This window comes from Thunnus albacares, chromosome 21 (assembly GCF_914725855.1).
Source record: "Thunnus albacares chromosome 21, fThuAlb1.1, whole genome shotgun sequence".
Taxonomy (NCBI): Eukaryota; Metazoa; Chordata; class Actinopteri; order Scombriformes; family Scombridae; genus Thunnus; species Thunnus albacares.
The window spans coordinates 537,501-562,500 of record NC_058126.1 but is presented as its reverse complement, the minus strand read 5'-3'; the positions used below and the strand labels follow the sequence as shown (position 1 = coordinate 562,500).

The 25,000-nt window shown below is 39.7% G+C and overlaps 1 protein-coding gene across 18 annotated transcripts in view; it reads right to left on the bottom strand.

Moving 5' to 3' along the window:
- The window catches only part of LOC122972227 (receptor-type tyrosine-protein phosphatase mu-like), a 158,463-nt gene that overhangs the window by 15,646 nt on the left and 117,817 nt on the right, over positions 1-25,000 (bottom strand). For 5 of the 18 annotated variants that reach the window (XM_044339160.1, XM_044339165.1, XM_044339169.1 and 2 more), the window contains 9 exons: positions 22,500-22,624; positions 20,877-20,951; positions 20,179-20,205; positions 17,720-17,731; positions 14,993-15,183; positions 9,878-9,886; positions 6,239-6,326; positions 4,077-4,153; positions 3,253-3,289 (listed from right to left, as the gene is read on the bottom strand). In XM_044339160.1, coding sequence (XP_044195095.1) covers positions 3,253-3,289; positions 4,077-4,153; positions 6,239-6,326; positions 9,878-9,886; positions 14,993-15,183; positions 17,720-17,731; positions 20,179-20,205; positions 20,877-20,951; positions 22,500-22,624 — 641 coding nt within the window. The remainder of the gene's footprint in view (positions 1-3,252; positions 3,290-4,076; positions 4,154-6,238; positions 6,327-9,877; positions 9,887-14,992; positions 15,184-17,719; positions 17,732-20,178; positions 20,206-20,876; positions 20,952-22,499; positions 22,625-25,000) is intronic. The other 13 variants (XM_044339162.1, XM_044339167.1, XM_044339177.1 and 10 more) reach the window with 6 other exon arrangements.

The window sequence follows — 25,000 nt, the reverse complement described above, 5'->3', positions numbered from 1 at the left end:
GTTAGCACAAACTCTCAGGTTTATTCAGGAGGATTTCTACCTGCAGAGCTGAGTGTGTCTTTGTGAGCACCAGTTTTGAGTTTCAGACCTTTGAAGTGACAACATTTTTGTAAAGTGAGAAAAATTTTGTAAAGTGGGAACATTTGTGTAAAGTGGGAACATTTTTGTAAAGTGACAACATGTTTTTAAAGTGGGAACATTTTTGTAAAGTGGGAACATTTTTGTAAAGTGGGAACATTTTTGTAAAGTGACAACATGTTTTTAAAGTGGGAACATTTTTGTAAAGTGAAGACATTTTTGTAAAGTGGGAACATTTGTGTAAAGTGGGAACATTTTTGTAAAGTGAGGACATTTTTGTAAAGTGGGAACATTTTTGTAAAGTGACCACATGTTTTTAAAGTGACCACATGTTTTTAAAGTGGGAACATTTGTGTAAAGTGGGAACATTTTTGTGAAGTGGGAACATTTTTGTAAAGTGTCGACATTTTAGTAAAGTGGGAACATTTGTGTAAAGTGGGAACATTTTTGTAAAGTGAGGACATTTTTGTAAAGTGTCGACATTTTTGTAAAGTGTCAACATTTTTGTAAAGTGGGAACATTTTTGTAAAGTGACCACATGTTTTTAAAGTGGGAACATTTTTGTAAAGTGGGAACATTTTTGTAAAGTGAGAAAAATTTTGTAAAGTGACAACATGTTTTTAAAGTGGGAACATTTTTGTAAAGTGAAGACATTTTTGTAAAGTGGGAACATTTTTGTAAAGTGAGGACATTTTTGTAAAGTGGGAACATTTTTGTAAAGTGAGGACATTTTTGTAAAGTGACAACATGTTTTTAAAGTGGGAACATTTTTGTAAAGTGACGACATTTTTGTAAAGTGTCGACATTTTTGTAAAGTGGGAACATTTTTGTAAAGTGAGGACATTTTTGTAAAGTGGGAACATTTTTGTAAAGTGGGAACATTTTTGTAAAGTGGGAACATTTTTGTAAAGTGTCGACATTTTTGTAAAGTGGGAACATTTTTGTAAAGTGTCGACATCTTTGTAAAGTGAGGACATTTTTGTAAAGTGAGGACATTTTTGTAAAGTGGGAACATTTTTGTAAAGTGGGAACATTTTTGTAAAGTGTCGACATTTTTGTAAAGTGGGAACATTTTTGTAAAGTGTCGACATTTTTGTAAAGTGGGAACATTTTTGTAAAGTGAGGACATTTTTGTAAAGTGTCGACATCTTTGTAAAGTGGGAACATTTTTGTAAAGTGAGGACATTTTTGTAAAGTGGGAACATTTTTGTAAAGTGAGGACATTTTTGTAAAGTGGGAACATTTTTGTAAAGTGAGGACATTTTTGTAAAGTGGGAACATTTTTGTAAAGTGGGAACATTTTTGTAAAGTGGGAACATTTTTGTAAAGTGAGAAAAATTTTGTAAAGTGACAACATGTTTTTAAAGTGGGAACATTTTTGTAAAGTGGGAACATTTGTGTAAAGTGACAACATGTTTTTAAAGTGGGAACATTTTTGTAAAGTGTCGACATTTTTGTAAAGTGAGAACATTTTTGTAAAGTGTCGACATTTTTGTAAAGTGGGAACATTTTTGTAAAGTGGGAACATTTTTGTAAAGTGAGGACATTTTTGTAAAGTGGGAACATTTTTGTAAAGTGTCGACATTTTTGTAAAGTGGGAACATTTTTGTAAAGTGTCGACATTTTTGTAAAGTGGGAACATTTTTGTAAAGTGGGAACATTTTTGTAAAGTGGGAAAAATTTTGTAAAGTGACAACATGTTTTTAAAGTGGGAACATTTTAGTAAAGTGGGAACATTTGTGTAAAGTGGGAACATTTTTGTAAAGTGGGAACATTTTTGTAAAGTGGGAACATTTTTGTAAAGTGTCGACATTTTTGTAAAGTGGGAACATTTTTGTAAAGTGTCGACATTTTTGTAAAGTGGGAACATTTTTGTAAAGTGGGAACATTTTTGTAAAGTGAGGACATTTTTGTGAAGTGTCAACATTTTTGTAAAGTGGGAACATTTTTGTAAAGTGGGGACATTTTTGATAAGTGGGAACATTTTTGTAAAGTGGGAACATTTTTGTAAAGTGAGGACATTTTTGTTCAGTGAGAAAAATTTTGTAAAGTGGGAACATTTTTGTAAAGTGAGAAAAATTTTGTAAAGTGAGGACATTTTGTGTGGTCCTCATACCTTCTAAGGGCTGTTTGAGACGTGGTTTTAAGGTTCAGGTTTGAATCAGGTTTAAGTTCAGTTCAGCGTTGGGGAACACATTATATCAGTGAGTGTCCTCACAAAGATAGAACTACAGAATTGTGTGTGTGTGTGTGTGTGTGTGTGTGTGTGTGTGTGTATAATCAAATATTCTCCAAATATCTGTAAGTCAAAATAAAAAGTAAAAACTTTCTGGTCCTTCAGATTTCAGTTTAGGTTGCTGTGGCAACACTCACAGGTGAGTTTTATCACTACAGAGTTCTGCTGGAAATATTTCACTATATATTTGTACTTCCTGTTTCTCCATATGATAACAGCTGGACCATTCATGTAAATTAGACTTGGAATTGTTGAAAGTGGATTTTTTTATCTTGGCTAACAGTTTCCTCCTGCTTCCAGTGTTTGTGCTAAGCTAAGCTAACAGTTTCCTCTTGCTTCCAGTGTTTGTGCTAAGCTAGGCTAACAGTTTCCTCCTGAATCCAGTGTTTGTGCTAAGCTAGGCTAACAGTTTCCTCCTGCTTCCAGTGTTTGTGCTAAGCTAGGCTAACAGTTTCCTCCTGCTTCCAGTGTTTGTGCTAAGCTAGGCTAACAGTTTCCTCCTGAATCCAGTGTTTGTGCTAAGCTAGGCTAACAGTTTCCCCCTGCTTCCAGTGTTTGTGCTAAGCTAAGCTAACAGTTTCCACCTGCTTCCAGTTTGTGCTAAGCTAGGCTAACAGTTTCCCCCTGCTTCCAGTGTTTGTGCTAAGCTAGGCTAACAGTTTCCCCCTGCTTCCAGTATTTGTGCTAAGCTAGGCTAACAGTTTCCCCCTGCTTCCAGTGTTTGTGCTAAGCTAGGCTAACAGTTTCCCCCTGCTTCCAGTGTTTGTGCTAAGCTAGGCTAACAGTTTCCCCCTGCTTCCAGTGTTTGTGCTAAGCTAGGCTAACAGTTTCCCCCTGCTTCCAGTGTTTGTGCTAAGCTAGGCTAACAGCCTACTGATCCACCTGAGCCTGTAGAACACAGATAGTTTATATGTTCATGTGTGCTTTACAGCTCTTACCTTGAGTAGCGATGTAGTGATTGGGTCTGTGGTAGCCCTGAGAGAAGACAACAAAAAAGGAAAGAGAAGAAGAAGAAGAAGAAGAGAGAATCAAGGTTATATAGTTACCAGAAAACCAGGATTTCTTTCAATTAAGGAAGTTTGATTTTAAACACAGAGCTTCTGAACAATTAACTATAAAATGACATGATATTTTCGTGATGTTATTCCTTCATATCTATTAGTTTGTTTTTTTGCACCGAGCGTACAGAAAGGTGTGATGTTCAGTTTTCATACAAATGAGTCCGTTTTTGAAATAAAGCAGAATGACCCTTTAAGACAGTTTGTTGTTGGTTCTGCACATCTGCAAGTTAAAGCAAAAAGCATCATGTGGATTCACAGTGAATCCTTCAGTCTCAGCAGACTCCAAACATCTGTCAAACAGCTGCTGCGTCTGATCTCCTGAACGCAGCACGCAGGCGCAGATCGCAGTCGAGTGCGGCCTGCAAAGCGCGTGGAGGCGTGCCCAGCGCGCCCAGCGCGCTTTTGGTATTTGGAAAGTGTAACAAAATATTACAGAACATAAGTGTGCCGAGCTTTCGACCAGGCAGCCGACGGCATGAGACGCGCTCGTTCTTGGCACCAAGACTGCAGTGAATACTTTGACATACATGATGTACTGTACATACATGTGACAATGCACACACACACACACACAGAGTCAACACCACCAACACCCACTGATGACGACTGTTGCCATGGAAACAGAGTCGACTGGGACATTTCAGATCAACCTTTAAAGGAAAGTAACTAAGAAAAAGAAACTGTGTGTGTGTGTTACTTACGTCGACGTAGTTGGCGTTGATGTAGTCGGAGCCGCTCTCTCCATCCTGAGGCTGCAGACGCACACGAGAGTGATCGTCTAAACACACACACACACACACACACACACACACACACACACACACACACACACACACACACAGTATCAGTGTTAATTGGTCTGCTTGTTGTCGTGGTGAAGCTGAACATAATCACCTCTAATTAGCTTGTGCTGAATAAATGATCTAATAATAAACCAATAACCACTTAATTACATTCATTCAACTCAATCATAGAAACAAACTGAATCTGTGTGTGTGTGTGTGTGTGTGTGTGTGTGTGTGTGTGTGTGTGTGTGTCTAACAATCATTTTAAATATAACGATTAAATATTTAGTTTCAGTTAATAAAAATCTTTATGTTACACTATCAAGTAAATTAAAACAGTCGGCTGTGTGAACTCAGCAACATTCAAACACAGTTTAATCATTCTCATAGTTTTGCTGTTCACTTCCTGTTTCCATGTTTCAATCCCTAAACGTGACCAGACCTCAACCACGGCACCATCACACCGTAAAACATCAGTCCTGTTGGCTGGAGCGGCCCGATCAGCTGACTGAGTGACTCTTTATGTCTCAGACGATGAACAGCAGCATTAAAACATGCGACTCATGCAGCTGTTGTATCAGGTTAGTGCTCCGCAGGTGCGCTTGATTTGACAGTAACTGCAGTAACCGGGTGGAGATAAGCCTCCTGATGCTGTTAAAACTGTTATCTTTCTATAAAAATGATCTTTCTGATTCTCATCAAACATCTGTGAACATCTGCATGAACAGCTGCTTCACATCAGCGGGAGACATTTAGAGTAAAGACGGTTGATAAGATGCTTCAGTCATGAAGATGATGTGGATGATGTCATGTGATCAGCTGATCAGAAAGTATTGAACAGTGTTTTGTTATAAACGGATGATTTCATATCGACTGATTTGTTTATGAGTCAGATAAAGTAGTGTGAATATGAAGTGTGTCCCTGCAGGCCACCGTAGCTTTCAGCGTGCTCATCACACCTCATTAACATAAACACACCCCCAGAGGACACAGTGTGTGTGTGTGTGTGTGTGTGTGTGTGTGTGTGTGTGTGTGTGTGTGTGTGTGTGTGTGTGATGCTAGCTGTCTGGGACGTTAGCACATTAGCTTCATGATGAGTTTCTGAGACCCGGAGCTCTGAAACGATCATCTGCTCTGAGACTAAAGCTGACGTGAGTCTGACACACAGAGACGCCATGATGACCAGCGCTGCTGGTTACATAAAACCAGTTCTACCAGTTATTGATGAGTCGTCGCTGTTTTAACAGATGACAAGTTGCAGTTTTCTGAAAGTTGAGATTTTAAATATTCAGAGCTGCAACCAACAATTATTTTCATTATTGATTAATCGATCAGTCGTCTTGTATATAAAATAACGTTACAAGTTCAAAACAGTTCAAAACCAAAAGCTATTCAGTTACTGTTGTTTGTTTCCAGCCTCTATATTTATATTCTGGGGCTCTACTGGAATAAAACCTCCTTATTTATCTTCTACTGGTCCTTTATGCAGCCCCTCAGTTCAGCCTCTGTCTGAAACAGGCCGTTTTAGCTCCTGTCTCTTTAAGGCCCCGCCTCCTGATGAGCCCACTCTGTTCTGATTGGTCAGCTTTCAGGAAGCTTCCTCCGGCTCCGGAGGCTACGTAAACAAACTATAGTAGCAGGATTTCACTTCTTCTTCTCCTTCTTTACTCCAAATGTCAACTTCTCAAATCCATCCGTACATGTTGGAGCTGAACAACACATGGAAACACCTTAGCAACCACCTTAGCAACCACCTTAGCAACCAAGGCTACAGAACAGATCAGCAGGTAGAAACTGACTTTTGACTTGCAGGTTTCTACAAATGTTCACCTCAAGTTTCTGACCTTTGACCTCGTTTAACACTCGACACCAGAACAGGAAATAAACAACAGAAAACCACTAAAAGCAGAAAACGAAGCCTTTAACAATGACTTGATTATAAAATAGAATTTCATTGTTGCAGTTCTATAAATGTTCAACATTAACTTGATGTTAATATTTATTATTAAACTTTACATCACTATTATAAATGATGACGTCTGCTCTGCACAGTGTTTATATCAGCTGCTGATACGTACAGGCGATGATGTTGCCGTAGCGATTCTTCATGCGGTTCTCGTCCTTCTTGGCTGAGTCCCACGGAGCGGACTGTCCCTCGAAAAAGCTCTGAGGACAGAAAGACAGAAAGAAACAGAGAGAGTTTGTTTTAAAGCAGATTCAGACGGAGCTCATGAATAATGCAGAGATGTGTTTGATTTTCTGCTCCTGAACGCACACCGGCGGGAGTTTTTACGGTCAGAGCAGATGATTAAGTCCAATTATGAGACGGAGGCTCAGAGAGAAGCTGATGGTTGTTTTTTAACTGTTCAAACAGTGTTAAACTGCTCCGACAACACGTTCTCTCTCTGCCCAGAACAAATATTTAATAATGAATCACAACATACAGAATCAGTTGAAAACAAACGGAGTCGACACATTTATAGAGAGAAGAGTCTCATCTGGTTTCAGGTAAACAACAACAGTCCAACGTTTAGCTTCAGCTTCTGTTTCCCTGCTGAGAGGAAAGATCTCCACCTGATGATGTCAATAAAGCTCAGAGGTTCATCATGTGACCCGGCAGACAGCTGAGTCACATGACTGCTCATGTGATCAGACTTTACCTGCTTTCATCCAGTTATTTAGTTTATTGAACTGTTGGTTTATGACACGGCTGCAAACGTTTCATTAATAATTCACTTAAACTTTACTGGTTATTGATCGTATGTTTTTATTGATCGTGTATCAGATGGATCTGAGATATGAATGAACTTGACGTGTGGTGCAGAGTCACGTATGATCATCTCTGCCTCTCTTTACTGGGAGAACTGGGAAAACTTCACTGTCTGACTCATAATTATAATAACTATAATTATAATGAGGTTAAATGTGATACTGAAATTAACACATAATTAAAACAAACTTTATACTGTTTACCATATTTTCAAACAGCTGACGGTGTGACATCAGCTGCCGACTGTCACATGACGCGTCTCATCACAGAGGCGTCTCTCAGCATCGAACCTCCTCGCGTTGGTCGGTTCAGAGCGTTTTTAGAGCGTTTGTAGGATTTTCTTACTTTCCTCTTTTATGACTTTGCGCAACAACAAACATCAGAGAAAAATAAGCAAACGTTCCTGCACGAAGCCTCATGAATCATGTGACCGTTTTAAAGTTAAATATGAGCTCGTTGCGTCTAAAACCGGCTCCAAATAACAACGTGTAGTTTGATTCATTACCCACAAAATATTATATTATGATTTTACATCACTGGACAATTATAATATGTCATTAAATATTATAATTTCATATGACTGTCAATAAGTCACCCAACAGTGATATTATTAGTGTATTTATTTACAGTTATTTGATCTGTTCTTCATCTCTTCGTCTTCATGCTGCTGAATATCAGTCAGATGAGCTCGTTCATGTCTTTCACAACATTTCATTTCATCTCTTTATCTCTAACAATCTCCATCTCTCTCTCTCTATCTGCTGATCATCTATCACTTCCTGTATCCATCCCTCTATCTCTCTCTCTTTCCATTTCTTTTAATCATCTCTATCTCTATATTTCTATCTATCTCTACTTCTGTCTTGTCATCTATCACTTCCTGTATCTATCCCTCTATCTCGTCTCTCTCTTCGTTTCTATTCATCAGTCTCCGTCTCTGTCTGCCGTCTCTCTCTCCCGATAACTCTCACTCTCTGATTCCCGGGTCGCTCTGAGCGTCTCATTAAAATGCCTGCAGACGTGTGTGTGTGTGTGTGTGTGTGTGTGTGTGTGTGTGTGACAGCAGTCTAACAGCTGCAGACATCCATCAAACTGAGAGGTGAGCGATGTCACACACACACACACACACACACACACACACACACACACACACACACACACACACACACACACACACACATGATTGACAGCGAGGAACAAAGGGAGGAAAAAAATAAAAAAGAATTGGAGGAAGAGATGAAGTAATGACTGCTGGCAGCGACTCCGCTCTGTCTGTGTGTGTTTGAAACGAGGCTTCAGACGCTAATGCTAATGCTAGCTGTCCCCTGTAACCACCAACAACCTCCTGCTTTCATGTCAAAGGTCAGAGGTCATGTCCTCTACGACCTGTGTCATTCCTGCAGCATCAAACACAGATATAATACTGACATGATTACAGAGGAGTCGATGAGAAGCTACATTTTGCAGCACAAAATGATTTTTGGGGGATTTTTTTGCTGTCTGGAGACGGTTTGAAGCTTCCAGGAATTCCTGCATCATCAGAATAAAACCTCCGACAACGAGACGTCTCAGAAACTCGCCTGCCGACTTCACTTCAGTGTGAAACGTGAACGTCGCCTCTGAGAGCAGCAACATGTGACACAGACGTGGAGAAGGTAACCACGGCGACGAGCTGATGAACGTTCAACACCTTCATCACCAAACATCAGCACAGTGACGGACAGCCGTCGGGTGTCAGGTACGCCGGTCAGGTGTTATCTGCCAGCAGGTGATCAGTGATCAATCACTGATTGATCACTGATTGATCACTGATCACTATTGATTCTAGTTTAGTGAAACTAAGTTGCTTTTCTCAAATATCTTGAATGTCTGTTTTACAGTTACATTAAAAACAAATAAAAGTAATTTTTCAAAATGTCATGTTAGCGCTGTATGCTAGCTTTGGCTAGCCTGGTGACACGTTCACACTAAGGTTCAATCTGGGATGTTTTTGGGTCGATACAGCAGCATCAGTCTGTTACTGTGAGCCAGTGTTACACACAACAAGCTTCAAACTGTCACAGATTTACTGTTTCTTGTACAAAACGATGTGCAGATGACGTTCAAGAGATACACAAGTTATTAACGATCAATAACAAACTGTGACATGTCAGTTTAACCAGAGTCGATTAGAACGAGCTTTAGTTTGGAAAACGTGTGTTCAACATTAATCACTGTTTTAATCTGAGGGATGAAGCCAAATGTTGAAAAATGAAAGATTCACAGATTTTAAATGAAAGACACAAATCTGAACTTATCAATACTTACTCACTGATAATAAATAATTCATCAAGCTTGTGTTGATTTGTACCATTGACTGTATATAAAGATGGACGTCATGGCAACTCCCCAACAGTGAAGCCAAAACATCTGGATCGCCCCCCCTGCTGGCTGCTGCGGTACAGGTCATAAGTCCCGCCCCCTCCGTGTTATTTTAGGTGGTTCTTATCACACTGATGTTTGTCAAAGGGGTGTGATGTCATGATGGAGGCGGCGGCCCGACTCCGGCTCCGAATGACATCAAACAAGCAAGATGGCCGCTCCTGGAAAGGAGATGTTTTGGCTTCACTTTTGCACAGCGGCAGGAAGTGGAGACGCGTCGTCCATCTTGGTATACAGTCTGTGGTTTGTACATTTAAATTTCTACTTCCTGTCTGTAGTCAGACGGAGGCTCCTTCCTGCTTTTTCTCAAACGCTATTGGTCCAAAAAGACATCAGTCAAACAGCACGGTGTGGAATGTTATTGGTCAAACAAACATGCTGGTCTGGCTGTTAGGACGTGAACAGAAACATGACATTTAGCTACAGTGCTAATGTGTGTGTTGGGCGTTAGCTTCCAGCTAGTCTCTAATCTAGTTGACAAGAACACAAGGATGTTGACAATCTGAAAACCAAGAAGGCGTCTTACCTCGTTAAGCTGTCCAATCAGATTAATTAGTAAAGGGGAAGCATGGAGGGGATCAGGGAGATAACAATGATCAGTGGGGCACTCAGCTGGTTGTCTGCTCGTTATTATCAGCTGATTACTGCAGCTTTAAACATCAGTTCATCATCAAACCACTGCTTTATCATCCACAGAAAATGATTCAAACCACAAGAAAAATCTTCACTTTCTTCATTCTTTTTCTTGGAATTCTGACATTTGTTTAAAATAAATGCGACTCGACACTGAACGTTGTGACGACATCGTTATTCCAACAGTCAGTCGTTAGTTTTTCATGTGGCTCTAATCTTCTTCCATAGATATTCAGAATGTAGCGTACATGATTTAGTATTAATTAGTATCAATTATTGACTGCTCACATGTTCAAACAGAAACTGATCAGTGTGTAAAACAGGTGCTCATGAACTTATTGATCAATGAATCCATCATGCTAATAGCGATATATACAGTCCGTCAGTGATCGATCGTCTACATTACAAACTGCAAACAAACCAAAAGCAACAAACATCTCATTTTAAAAGAACTTTCATCAAAAACATTTCAAACTGGGTTTTATTCATGTTTTCCCTTCATTTTATAGAAGTTTCCGGAGTAATTTGCAGGTATTTAACAGACGGTGGTGCAATTTGGTAGAAATGAAGAAAAAATGAAAACATGTTAAGTTGGTTTAGTTGGTGAATACAAACTCATCATAACTGGGTTCATATGTGGTTGTTAATCAGACTTGATATATTTTCATGTTCAGATGTTAGAGAGCTTTTACAAAACAACCTCATGTGCTGATATGTAGTTTGACACTCTGTAAACTGAGCGTTTCCTGTCTGTTAAAGAACTGATATGTATGAACCCAAATGTAATGAGTTTGTACACATCAACTAAAACAACTGAACTGAACCTGCAGCATCCTCTCAGTCCTTCAAAACCTGAAAATTACTTTCCAGGAAAACGAGTATAAACGAGAGGAGTCGTGAAATAAACCAGTATGTTTCCATGAAGACTCGTATCATCAGTTTATTTATTTGAAGTTAACGTGGAACTAAGAGGAGTCTGTTTCCTCGTGTGCAGGTTTATTCTTTACATTTCTATTTCTACACCTGTTTAACAAACAAAACACAGGAAAAAACTCTTCCATAAACTCAGAATGAAGAAAGAAACTTCCTGAGAAGAACCTTGTAAACTGGTAAATTAAAAGAAATAATTACAGGTAAAATAGACACAAAGTTTAGTTCAATGAATGAATAACGATGAACTGCTCCAAGACAAGATTCAACTTAACCTGAGTAGAACTATAATGACGTTGTATGATGTCACGGCGCCGTGGTTAACATCTGGTTTGGGTTGAAGTTACTTCCTCAAAGTTACGCAACCTTCGTCGTCATGGCTACAGTTAACACCACGACCAATCGTAGTTACGGTTTTTAAAAAAGTGACACCACTTGCGGTGTCATCGAACTATCCATCAACCCAACCTGCTAATATCTGTCATAAATACTATTTATTAATAATCTAATGATGTCATATATAATAATAATACTGCAGTACTTTAACTACATCAAGCTCATAATACTTATGTACTTTTACTGCAGTACTTTAACTACATCAAGCTCATAATACTTATGTACTTTTACTGCAGTACTTTAACTACATCAAGCTCATAATACTTATGTACTTTTACTGCAGTACTTCACATGACTCTGTGTGTCTTTAATGATACACAAATACTTTTACTGTCAGTAAGAAAAAACAACATTTTAAAACAAAAACTGCTGGATATAAATGTAAATATTTTATATTGAATTCTTTTTATTTTTCTTTTTTTTAATTTTGCAGTATCTTTTCTCTCCCTCATTATTATTTTACTGTGATTTAGCTACATTTGTTTTTCTAATGTTGAACGTCTTTGTGCACAAATTCAATCAGATTTAAATAAAAAAATGAGCAAATACATGAATAATGAATAACAGCTGCAATCAACTGAATAAAAGGATTCAGGATTAAATAACATTTTATAAAAATGGGATTTAAATTATTGGATTATTTTACAACATCACAGTTATATTATATATAATTTATGATCTATTTTATGAATGTATTATTATTAATTAAATCGTTTGTTATTTATTTCATATATTATTCATTTAATATAAACAACTGTGTTGAAGTCTTTAGCATAAATGTATTTACATGGTTCTTTGCAGGAATCTTCTCAAGTTATTAGCTGATTATTACCCATTAAATAAAACCATCAATCTGATACTGGTGTTAATGGGAACATACTGGGAGTGATTCCAGTTTGCAGTCGTGGTCGCTGTCATTAAACAGACAGAAACACTGGAAGGACTCCTCACTGCTAACTTTCTGCAAATGGAGGGTGAAAATACTCTGAGCGTGTGTGTGTGTGTACTCAGTATGTATAATGGATTAGCCCTGAGGGCAGCCCGCTAGCAGGCAGCCAGACCTGAACACACACACACACACACATGCACACTCATACACACACACACACACACACACACACATGCACACTCATACACACACATGCACACTCATACACACACACATACACACATGCACACTCATACACACACACACACACATGCACAGTCATACACACACACACATGCACACTCATACACACACACACATGCACACTCATACACACACACACACACACACACACACTCATACACACACACACACACAAGCTATTCCCTGTTTTGGCCCATTAGCTGGGGGGAAAGATCTATAATGTATGTCTATGTGTGTGTGTGTATGAGTGTGTGTGTGTGTGTGTGTGTTCAGGTAAGTAACATCCATTAGTAAGTTTCTTGTGATGAAAATGGGTAAACATGTTATGCACACACACACACACACACACACACACACTCTGCTGTTAGTGAACAGTACTGATGTGTTTACTGTTTTCACTGCTGCTGCCATTGATTAGTGATTGAAACTGAAACGATTAATCTATAACATGATAACTTGAATGAACAAAAAATAAATCAACAACATTTTAAATGGTTGATTGGCTGTATGAGTGATTTATTGATTCAAACCTCTGTTTTCTCTGTAAACTGAATATCTTTGTGTTTTCATCTTAGACTCTGAGAAACTGTGATGGACGTTTTTATTGTTTTCTGAAGATCAATGAACTATAAAATGATTTGACAGCTAATCGATCTGTGACAGTTTCTGTAAAACAACAGTTTTTAAACCTTCTGGTTTTCAAACACTGCTGGTTAATTATCTTTGAAAAACAAAACGATGGAGCTGCAACTAACCTTTATTTCAATATAATATAAAATGTCGTCATGGTGACGTCTTGTTTTGTCTGATCAACAGTCAAAAATCCAAAGATCTTCAGTTTACGAGTGTACTGTAACGTTTTAATAACGTACATCATGTAATAATGTTCACTTCATTATCAAAATAGTTGCTCTAGTAACACCCTAGCTACCACCTAGTAACACCCTAGCTACCACCTAGTAACACCCTAGCAACCACCTAGTAACACCCTAGCAACCACCTAGTAACACCCTGGTAACCACCTGGTAACACCCTAGCTACCACCTAGTAACAGCCTAGCAACCACCTAGTAACACCCCAGCAACCACCTAGTAACACCCTAGCAACCACCTAGTAACACCCTGGTAACCATCTGGTAACACCCTAGCTACCACCTCGTAACAGCCTAGCAACCACCTAGTAACACCCTAGCTACCACCTAGTAACACCCTAGCAACCACCTAGTAACAACCCAGCAATCACCTGGTAACAGCCTAGCAACAACCTAGTAACACCTTAGCAACCACTTAGTAACAGCCTAGCAACCACCTAGTAACACCCTAGCAACCACCTAGTAACAGCCTAGCAACCACCTGGTAATACCCTAGCAACCACCTGGTAACAGCCCAGCAACAACCTAGTAACACCTTAGCAACCACCTAGTAACAGCCTAGCAACCACCTAGTAACACCCTAGCAACCACCTAGTAACAGCCTAGCAACCACCTGGTAATACCCTAGCAACCACCTGGTAACAGCCCAGCAACAACCTAGTAACACCTTAGCAACCACCTAGTAACAGCCTAGCAACCACCTAGTAACACTAGCAACCACCTAGTAACAGCCTAGCAACCACCTAGTAACACCCTAGCAACCACCTAGTAACAGCCTAGCAACCACCTAGTAACACCTTAGCAACCAACTAGTAACAGCCTAGCAACCACCTAGTAACACCCTAGCTGCCTCCCAACTCCCTGACAGTCATTGAAAGTGACTAGGAGAGTTGTTAGTATGTTGGTATTACAAACTGTAGTATGTAGTACCAACATACTAACAACGTATCAACCACAAGCAGCCATGAAGCTGTGTAACTCCCTTTGTAATTATTATGATAAATTTGATAATTGCTACTTAATATTACTACTTTAGTCTTAAAGACCTGGCTGTTTCCTCATCCATTAGACATCAGAGTCTGAAGGTGTGTTCGGATACAACATGCAGACAGACTTCTGTCTTTAATCACATAAGTTTGACTGTTTGACTGCTGAGTGTTTTTGCAGATTATCTTTTAACTTTTTCCAACATTTTTTCAACTCCAGTAGTCACGTCTTGCCAAATCTTAGTTTGCACCTTTCCATCAACTCTGTCAGCACTGCTGCTTCTAAATTTCACTGCAGCAGCTTAAAGGTCCTTTTACATAGAATAAATAAAAATTACTGGCAAAATTATCCCATAAAAAGTATTTATGTCTAGTGTGACACAAATTTAAGACAATTTCTATAAAGTTCCTCACAACAGCTGTTTTTATTTTGCTTTTTGTTGATTGGCTGAAACTCCGATCACAGGTGAAAACATTGTATGTGTTGTGTCTGATTCAGTGATATGTTTTGTGCTCCATGTAAACGGCCTTTACACTATCTCTCCTCTGTAGCTCCGCCCCCACAGGTATGGGCACTTTATCACCAACAGGTGAGTTTCACAACATCAACAACGTGCTAAGATAACATTTTGGGATTTGTAGTATGAAAATATGAGTGTGTGATGTTAATCTGTGTGTGTTTGCCGTCCTCACCTCGTACTCCTCCTTGAAGCCGTAGCCTTCGGCGCATTTCATCTGGGTGATGTGCTGCAGCAGGTCGGCCACTCGGATGGCCGGGTGCAGCTGACCTGTCTGATAGGGCAACGCTTCCCGCTCTGACTCCCGCTGCTTATAGTGGGACTGGACCAGACTACTGGTTTCACTGGTCATAGTTTGACTGTCGTCTGGAGGAGGAGGAAGAGGAAGAAGAACAGAAGACAGAATATGAAGAGAAAATACGATGAAACGGTCAGATTGTGGTGGTAGACAGTAACTCAGACACCATGTGATGCTGATATGATGAATGTACATGTTGGACAGGAGTCACATGACATGTGGACGTGGAATGGACAGGACCAGACTGACCCGGGTCAGAATCCAGACTTGTTCACGCTGGTAAAACTGATCCAGAGCCACAGTCTAGTATTTGTCATGAGGGATCCAAAAATATAATTAGACTCATCATAATGTCAAATTTGGGCTTGAATGTATTTCTTTCAGCTAAATTTGGGTCAAAAATGTTTTGATTAAAGTCAGACTTAGTTGATTTTTAGTTTCTAAAATCTTAATGCTGGGCAGACACTGTTTGATTTTTCACCCTGATTCGTTCGTCCTCAAGTTATTTTAGAATATGGCCAAATTTCCACCAGACCGGCTGTCATGAGGTGTTTAATGTGAGTAAGCATTACTGGCAGGTTAGAAACAAAACATCTGTTATAAACTGTGGAATCCAAGTCTGCTCATCTGATTTCTGATCTGTAATTAGCTCACAACGTTTGCAGGTTTAACATTGTTATAAAGAACTAAAACTCAAGAATCCACTGAGATCTTTAACAGTTTTTAATGTCAGTCTAACTAATGCTCTCCATCTCCAACCTGAAAATATCAAAGATATCAAATGTTTAAATAATATCTTGTCTTCTCAATAAACTAAAGTTATTGGTATTTTATGATTTGTCTTCATAATTGTCATCAGTGTGTTTCCACAGAAGTCTTTGTATTGTTCTGTTTGGTTGTATGCAGATGACACGGTTATTTACACATCTAACTCTGTTCTGACTCTAATTCAAAGCTCTCAGCAAACTGAATTTCCTTTTCCTCAAAGATGTTTTTTTAAACAATAATCTCATTAAATAAGCAGAAGTTTTGCATTTAAATACTTGGAAAAAAAGTAATGTGCCACACTGACACAACAGATGGAGCCTATCAACTTTACTCCTTATTGTTGAACAAATACTAAAGATCCCTATTTATAACTATCAAGTTGATTATCTTGAATTATTGATATAATAACTGAAACTGACGTGACACTGCTCAGTCATTTACAGTCCACACATACAGTAAATTAAATATCAACTATTTTGATCATTTAAACGTTTTTTTGATCATTTAATCATCATTTTTTCAGCAAAAACACAAAACATTCCCTACAGTTACAGCTTCCCAGTTGTGTGAATTTGTTGCTTTTCTTTGTTTTATGTGATGTTAGTTGAATAGTTTTGGGGGTTTTGTTCATCCAAAGAAGATATTTAAAGACGTCAACCTGCACTTTAGGAAATATTATCTTCTGCCAAAAGTTGCCAAAAGCAGTGAGAAGCCTGAGAGCTTTGTACAGTGATCTTTGCAAGTAAAAAAAGAGATTGAAGGTTTGATAAGAGATTTGTTGGTGTCAGAGCTTTATGAATCTGGGTATTTTGCTAGAGGTCTGTGTGCTGATTAAAACATGCAGTGTGCTACGTACAAGATTAATAAAAACACACAGCATCTGCCTGCTTTAAGGTTTTGGATTTCATGACTAACAGAATTTCCTCCCTGCTGTTTCATCAATAATCTGTTCCTCTTCTCACAAGCAAACATTTAAAATAAAGATTATTATTGACAAGAAATGATCCAACAAGCCCTGGTCCACGTCCACGACTACCATGTTGTTACCATGACAACAGATGAATTGGCACACATTACATGACATCAAATCACATGACTGGAGAGCGGTTTGTGGTGACTGGCGCTGGTTTCTTTTCACACTGCTGCCATACATATCGATCACAAATCAATAATCTGACAAACACATCTCAATCCCAATTAATCATAGCGACCAGGGGCTGGTCCAGATCCAGTACAGGACGGTTTAGTACTGGTCCAGATGTGGTCCAGGTGCTTGTAGCTGCAGTGTGAAAAGAGCAGAGTTCAGAGTCCTGGAACAAAACAAACCTTTGATAAACTGGTTTTTATCGACCTTTGACCCTCCACACGTCCAGGACTCTGACACGAACATTTCAACAAAGACTTGGCGAACATACCTTCCTCTACACTCTCTATTTCTGTTCTTATTGGCTAGCCTGGGGGCTGACTGACCAATCAGAAACTGTCTATCCCAAACAGCCCAACCAATCATGGCGAGGGCGAGGAGAGGCCGTGTGATGGGCAATGTGATGAACGTGGCGGTTTGTCATTGTATGGAGAAGGACAGATGAGACAATTATGACAACAATGGCAACCAATCAGAGAGTGGAAAGAGCTGACACCTGATTGGTTTGAGATGAAATGGCGGGAGGAGGTGGGGATTGTGATGTCACAATTTCACAAAGGAGTAAAAAAGGGGGGCATTGTCAAGCTAACTGATGACATCACAGCAGGTGGTGGGTGTGGCTTCATGCGCAGTGGTGACAGAAACCCCCCCCAACATGAGTCCCCCCATTTGGCCCCAAATTAACCACTTACCATTAATGGGCACTTTACATAGAGAAAGATAGAAGAGAAGAAGAAGAAAGAGGAGACAGGGTTTAAGCAACAACTTTAGCTTTAGCTTTAGCCTGGAATGAAGCTAGTCTACTGCTAACACACAGCTAGCATGACTCATACAAGAACTAGCTTCTAGCAATGCAGTGGTTCTATTTGAACTTGTAATAGCTAGCGTCTAGGCTAACCTGGCTAACCTGGCTCACTGTACCCTGAGTGTAGGACTCGGCTAACGTCAGAACATCTGGCCTGAGGAGAGTTTAGCTAGCCTGAGGAGAGAGTTGAAACAGGATTTATGCGACAGTATGCTTTTAGTGTTCCCCTTTCTATGTTTGGACATTAAGCTAGCATCACTCCTAGCCTAGCAGCACATTTAGAATAGCAGTTAGCATCTAAGTTTAGCCTAAACTGGTAGCTTACTGTTTTTTAGAAAAGATAAAAGAGACATGTTTGTTTGGTATGAAAAAAAGATTTTTCACTTTCTACCAGCAAAATAAACATCAACAGTTTAGGCTCTATTGTAATGATATAAGCACACAGTCTGAAGTGTATTTGCTATTTAAAAAACGTGGGCGCTGGACAGGAAAATGACTATTGCATCTGTCTTAAACTAGCAAAGACACTTTGTGCCAGGTGTAAGATAGGGCCCATGGTCTTTATTTTAGAGTATAAATCTATTTTTACACTTATTATTATTGTATAAGTGCTGAGTCAAAGTTAACTGAGATGCTTCTGTTTGTCCAACAGTCTCCTGTTCTGACTGGCTGGTGTTTGACCTCTGTAGGGTCGAATGTGACGTGTCTCACCAAACCTCTTATAATTTTTACCTGTTTAAGGATTAATTGATTAACAGATAATTAACTTTATGAAAATATAATCAAGGAAAAGTTACTTGTTTTTCTTTTCATTCTGAGAGTCGATTAGTCTGAACAGTTAACGACAACGTTAGTCCACCAGGCTGTAGTTGTTCCAGTTTGACACTCAACTACTGACAAAGCCTAATATCATGTCTTTGTCTTGTGTTTTTAAAATTTTTTTAATCACATTTTTTTATTGATTTTATTTTGAATTGTTTCTACATTTGTGAATGCTTGAAGGAGATGTCCAACTAGGCAGGAAATACTTTTCGTCGGGGTGTCCTACATGAAATTTGTTGGCAAAATTGAGTGAAAATTGAGCTGAATTTGTTCTGATCTCAGCTTTCGGTTCGAGCTTGAAACAACAATTTAATTAATAATAAATTGATCAACAGAAAATAAAACAATTTTGGTTTTCAAGTAATTGTTTGACTCAGTTTTTAAGTTAAAAAAGACAAAAAAATTCACTTGTTGCAACTTAACTGACATAAATATTTGCTGCTTGTCTGTCTGGTAACCAACAGTTTCACTGTTTTCTAATATTTTACAGACTGAGACTTTTGAACGGAGGCCGCAGGGAGAACTAGCACAGCCTTCATGATTTCTTTTTATTAGCTTCCTACTTGTTTCGCATTTAAAAACTATGAAAATCTGAAAATCCAAAAAAAAAAACATCCAACAATCCCAACCAAGACGGCCAGAGAGTGAGACAGGCAGCTAGCAGGACCTCTGACTGACTCCTCTGTTGTTCTGTTTTTTATATTTATGTTTGCTCCCCCCAGTCCACGTGGGCGTGTTGTGTCCATGCAGAGGTTGGAGGTCACAGACAGACGTGACGTCAACACGACACGCAGGAATGTTGTGGATGCGGGGATGGAGTGAAGCCCACCGTCGTTTCCAGGAACAAAAACAAACAGGTAAATAACCAAAATGTAAAGAATAAATAAAAAATTAATTCAATTAATTATTACGAAAATAAAAAAAACTAAATAACAGAAAACCCAAATAAATAAAAATGTATTAAAGATTTAAAAAGAAAATAAAAATAAATAAAGTGACAAAGTAATTAAAATCTTATAGGAAAAATAAAACAAAGTAAAGCACTAAATAAATAAAACATAAATAAAATAAATGTGAAAAATAAAAAACAGAACATTTAAAAAAGAGTAAACTTAATTTATAGTAAAATATTTAAATGGTAACGAAAATTAATTATTAAAGTAAAAAATAAAACAATCTAAAAGGTACACGTACAAAACAAATAATCAATAACATTAATTAAATAAAATAAATATAAATAATGATGGAGGATTTTGAAAAAAATTAAAATTAGAAATTAAAATAAAAGAAAAAATGAAAAAACCTAAAGAACCAAAAGCAGCTGAACGAGAAGCAAGCAGGGATGGATGGAAGCCAGAATATCACTCTCTCTTCCTTCATTCTCTCCATCCTCATCTCTGTCCTTTCACCTGTCTCTCTCTTCTCTGTCTCACCTGTCTACTTCCTGTCTGTCTACTTCCTGTCTGTCAACCTGCGCAGGTTTGTTTTCTGCCCTATAGAGGAAGACAAGGAAAAGTGTCTCACCCAGAATGGCGGTCGGTACGAAGGGATCTGCCATCACGACACATCAGCAGCAGACAGACAGACAGACAGACAGACAGACAGACAGACAGACAGACAGACAGACAGGAAAAAGGAAAGAGAAAAGAAGAAGAAGAAGAAGAAGAGTCAGCTCCCTACATGTCAGCAGCTCGTTTGAGATGCTGAAACCAGAATATTTTGCATTTTTGCTTGAAAAAACGTCTGAAACGTTTCATCGATGGTTCAGAACAGTTGTTGAGGATTCAGACACGTTTCAGGTCTTCAGTTCAGCTACAAACATAAATAAACATGTTGATTTTACTGGTCTGTTCATTTCATATTTATTTCCTGAACATTTCCAGAGTAATTTGCAGGTATTTAAGGGTTAATTTTGTGGACATTTGGTACCAAGTATAAGAACAACAGGTTGGTTGAGTTGTAGTTTCATATGTTGTTTTGACAAGTGTCAACACAACAAGTGTTTGAAAGGTTTATCAATAAAGTGTCATCTTATTTAATGAGAGATGTGCCAATAATAATACAAACATGTATTTTCAGTTATTAATTCAGATTTTTATTTTATGACAACAATCTGCTGCAGATGACAGATTGTGTTGTGGTGCTTTTAATTCTTTTATAAAGATCAGGATTTATTGACGTCCTGATAAAGTGTTGGTCTGACGGGTGCAGCGCTGGGTTACCTGGGTAGTAGGAGTTGGGGACGGTGGTGCTGATGGTGTTTGTCTTCAGGGTGAAGGAGGACGGAGACGACACAGCTGGACGGAGAAACAAACACACAGACAGCTGTTTCAGGAAGTGACTGAGCCTCTTTATGTCTTCAGTTAGAACCAGGACGATACCAGTACGATACCAGTACGATACCAGGACGATACCAGTACGATACCAGGACGATACCAGTACGATACCAGGACGATACCAGGACGATACCAGGACGATACCAGTACGATACCAGTACGATACCAGGACGATACCAGGACGATACCAGGACGATACCAGTACGATACCAGGACGATACCAGTATGAGACCAGGACGATACCAGGACGATACCAGTATGAGACCAGGACGATACCAGTATGATACCAGTATGATACCAGGACGATACCAGTACGATACCAGTACGATACCAGGACGATACCAGGACGATACCAGTACGATACCAGTACGATACCAGTACGATACCAGGACGATACCAGTACGATACCAGTACGATACCAGGACGATACCAGGACGATACCAGTATGATACCAGGACGATACCAGTATGATACCAGTATGATACCAGTACGATACCAGGACGATACCAGTATGATACCAGTATGATACCAGGACGATACCAGTATGATACCAGTATGATACCAGTACTTTGTAACATTTGTTTTGTTTTTTAAATAAAGATTATTATTATTATTCTATATAAACTGAAGGAGAGAGGTCGACTACGTCTCCCAAGATGCATTGCGGTTAGAAACATCTAATCACAGAGCTTCAAACACGGTTGAGAAAACTGATCTGAATAAATCTTGTGGATTCAGTGACGGCGCTGCGTGTTGTTTACAACTGCACACCTTCGTCTCCATAGCAACAGCAGCAGAGGATCATGGGTAACGCCAAAATGAAAAACAAAAACTGAGATAATTGTTTCAGAACATGAACATACGCGACGGTTACGTCATCGGCAGAGTTTCTCATGAAATCATTTAATCGAAACGTGATTAAAGAGGAAACGACTCGTTTGATCAGGCGGGAAAAAAGAAAACAGAAGAAACAATAAGCAGCAGAATAAAGAAGCAGAAGAAGAAGAAGACAGCCAGTCTGCCGAGGAGCTCAGAGGAGGTGAAAGCCGGAGGGAAGGTCGACTCCTCTGTCCTCTACACCTCCGTCATCCCTCCATCATCCGGCTCTCTCCCCCCTCCGGCTGCCTCTCTGACAGTTCGTCCCTTCATGATAAAACATTCGGTCATATCACCTGCAGTCACACACATCATCTCCCTCATCTATGAATATTAAACCTGTTTCAGCTCCGACGCAGGAGAACAAAGAGCAGAAACTGTGTTTTACTGGAGGAAGTCGAACGCCTCTCAGAGATAAAGATGAGATTATTTATTCGTGTGTGTTGTGTTTCTGTCTGTCTGCAACATTAAAGACAGACTGCAGGAGTCTGACTGACGGACAGATTTGTCTTCTTCTGTGTCTCTAATCTCGCCTCATCTCATCTTCTCATCTCACACTTGTTGTCTCGTCTCATGCTTTGTGTTTCTTGTCTCAAATCTTTTAGTTTTATTCCTCTCAGACTGTGTACTCACTGCGTCCGTTCAGCGTGTGCGTGTGCGTGTGCGTGTCCACCATCGTTGTGTGCTGCGAGTTGTTGACCATCAGAGTCATTTCCTGTCTGGAGCTCAGAGTTTCCTTCCTTTTCTTCGCCAACTTCCTGCGGAGACAAGAAACAACCAGATTCATGTCAACGTTTTTTTCTCTACACGATGTGGACTCTCAGATGTCGGTGTGTCCCTGAACGCATCGTCAAACAGGTGCATCTCTGTGGATGTTACATGATGAGAAACAGATGTTTTTCAGTTTGGTTTCGTGTTATTTTCTGCTTATTTTCGGCGGCCGTGACCTTCAAACTTCACACAAACTGTTTGGACGCGTTTTCAAAAATCTCAACTTATCTTGAAACCAGCAGGAAACATAAAATCCAACATGAGCTGAACGCACAAGGACGTGACATCAGATGAATGTGGATCAACTTCAATACTGAATAATCTGTCTGAGATGCTCTGGAGGTCAAACTCCTTCTTCTTCTTCTTCTTCTTTTAAAACGGGAAAATAAACCTGAAGAAGAAAACTCTCTCTCTCTCTCTCTCTCTCTCTCTGTCTCTTGGCTCAAGGTGGTGTGTTGATGCACACACACACACACACACACACACACACACACACACACACACACACACACTGCTGTTGTATTTAGAACTGACTCTGTGGACTTGGCCTCTTAAGGTGGTATGAGTAGGATTTTTAGGTGTTTTTCATCTGTGTTAAGGTGGTATGGCTCCATTAGAATGTTTTTCTCATTAAAGGTGGTATGATGAATTTTCAGACTGTATTTCTCTGTTAAGGTGGTATACGCGGATTATTCTGTGTCTTATTTCTGATTTAAGGTGGTATGACAGAGGTTTCTCTGTTAAGGTGGTATTAAGGGGTTGATCTGCTGAGGTTGGGCAGCAGGTTGTTAAGGTGGTATTAAGGGGTTGATCTGCTGAGGTTGGGCAGCAGGTTGTTAAGGTGGTATTAAGGGGGGGATCTGCTGAGGTTGGGCAGCAGGTTGTTAAGGTGGTATTAAGGGGTTGATCTGCTGAGGTTGGGCAGCAGGTTGTTAAGGTGGTATTAAGGGGTTGATCTGCTGAGGTTGGGTGGCAGGTTGTTAAGGTGGTATTAAGGGATGGATCTGCTGAGGTTGGGCAGCAGGTTGTTAAGGTGGTATTAAGGGGTGGATCTGCTGAGGTTGGGCAGCAGGTTGTTAAGGTGGTATTAAGGGGTTGATCTGCTGAGGTTGGGCGGCAGGTTGTTAAGGTGGTGAAGTGAAACTAAACTGGAGATGAAACAGTCGAGTGTTTGAACGTTTTACTGTAATTGAGGTTGTAAATTTCCACATTAGTTCTGCTTTTTAAATATATGAGCCGTTAAATATCTCACAGATTCAGATTCTGTTCCAGCTGACTTCCTCCCGCTCTTCACTCCTTTAGTCTTCACACATTCCAGATTTTATGATTTTAAAAACCACGCAGAGAGTCGTGTGTCGTATTGATCAGCTGATCGATTGGAGCAGTTAAATAGGTTTAACGTGACTGAAGGAAAACACACGAAGAAGAAACATGTTGAGCAACTTCAGGGGCAACAGAGAGACCGACCAATCCGAGAGAGGGAGCAAGGGAGGGAGGGGGAGGGAGGGGGAGGGAGGGGGAGAGCGAGGGAAGACAGATGACAGACTGTCCACACACACACACACACACACACACACACACACACACACACACACACACACACACACACACACACACACACACACACTTTGCAGTTGCCATCAATTTTGACGCAGGAAAAAACACACTGCTGCGCTGAAGGGCATCGAGCTGAGTGTGTGTGTGTGTGTGTGTGTGTGTGAGAGAGTGTGTGTGTGTGTGTGTGTGTGTGAGAGAGTGTGTGTGTTTGTGTGTGTTGTCACGCATCGACAGTAAAGTGAAAGGGTGAAAAGATAACAAAAAAGACAAACTTCTCAGATGAAAGATGGTCTTCAACGGAACACACACACACACACACACACACACACACACACACACACACACACATATATACACACACACACACACACACACACACACACACACGAGCATAATATCAGAAATGCTCCTTCTTGTCTCAGTGTGTCGGTGTGTCGTGTGAAGTGACATTTGCAGGTATATTAACATGCTGTTTAATGTGCTGCAGCTGAGCAGCTAATTAGCATCTAGCTGCTAACTGGCGTTAGCGGTGAAGGTTTGTTTGGTGGCTCGTTCAACAAGCTGCAGGACAACATGTGTGTTCATGTCTGTAAGTTAGATCAGAAGGAGACTTTAGCAGGAAGCTGATGTGGGTTGTTGTTCAGAGTCTGAGTAGCAGGATGCAGTCAGGCTCAGTGTGACCGTCTGCTCTGCTGCTGATAGAACGACACGATCGATCGCTTTATGCAAAGATTGATTGGCTGTATGGAAATAAAGACTCCAGCTACATAAGGATGAAGGAACAATATTTAATCTAAATTATGTAA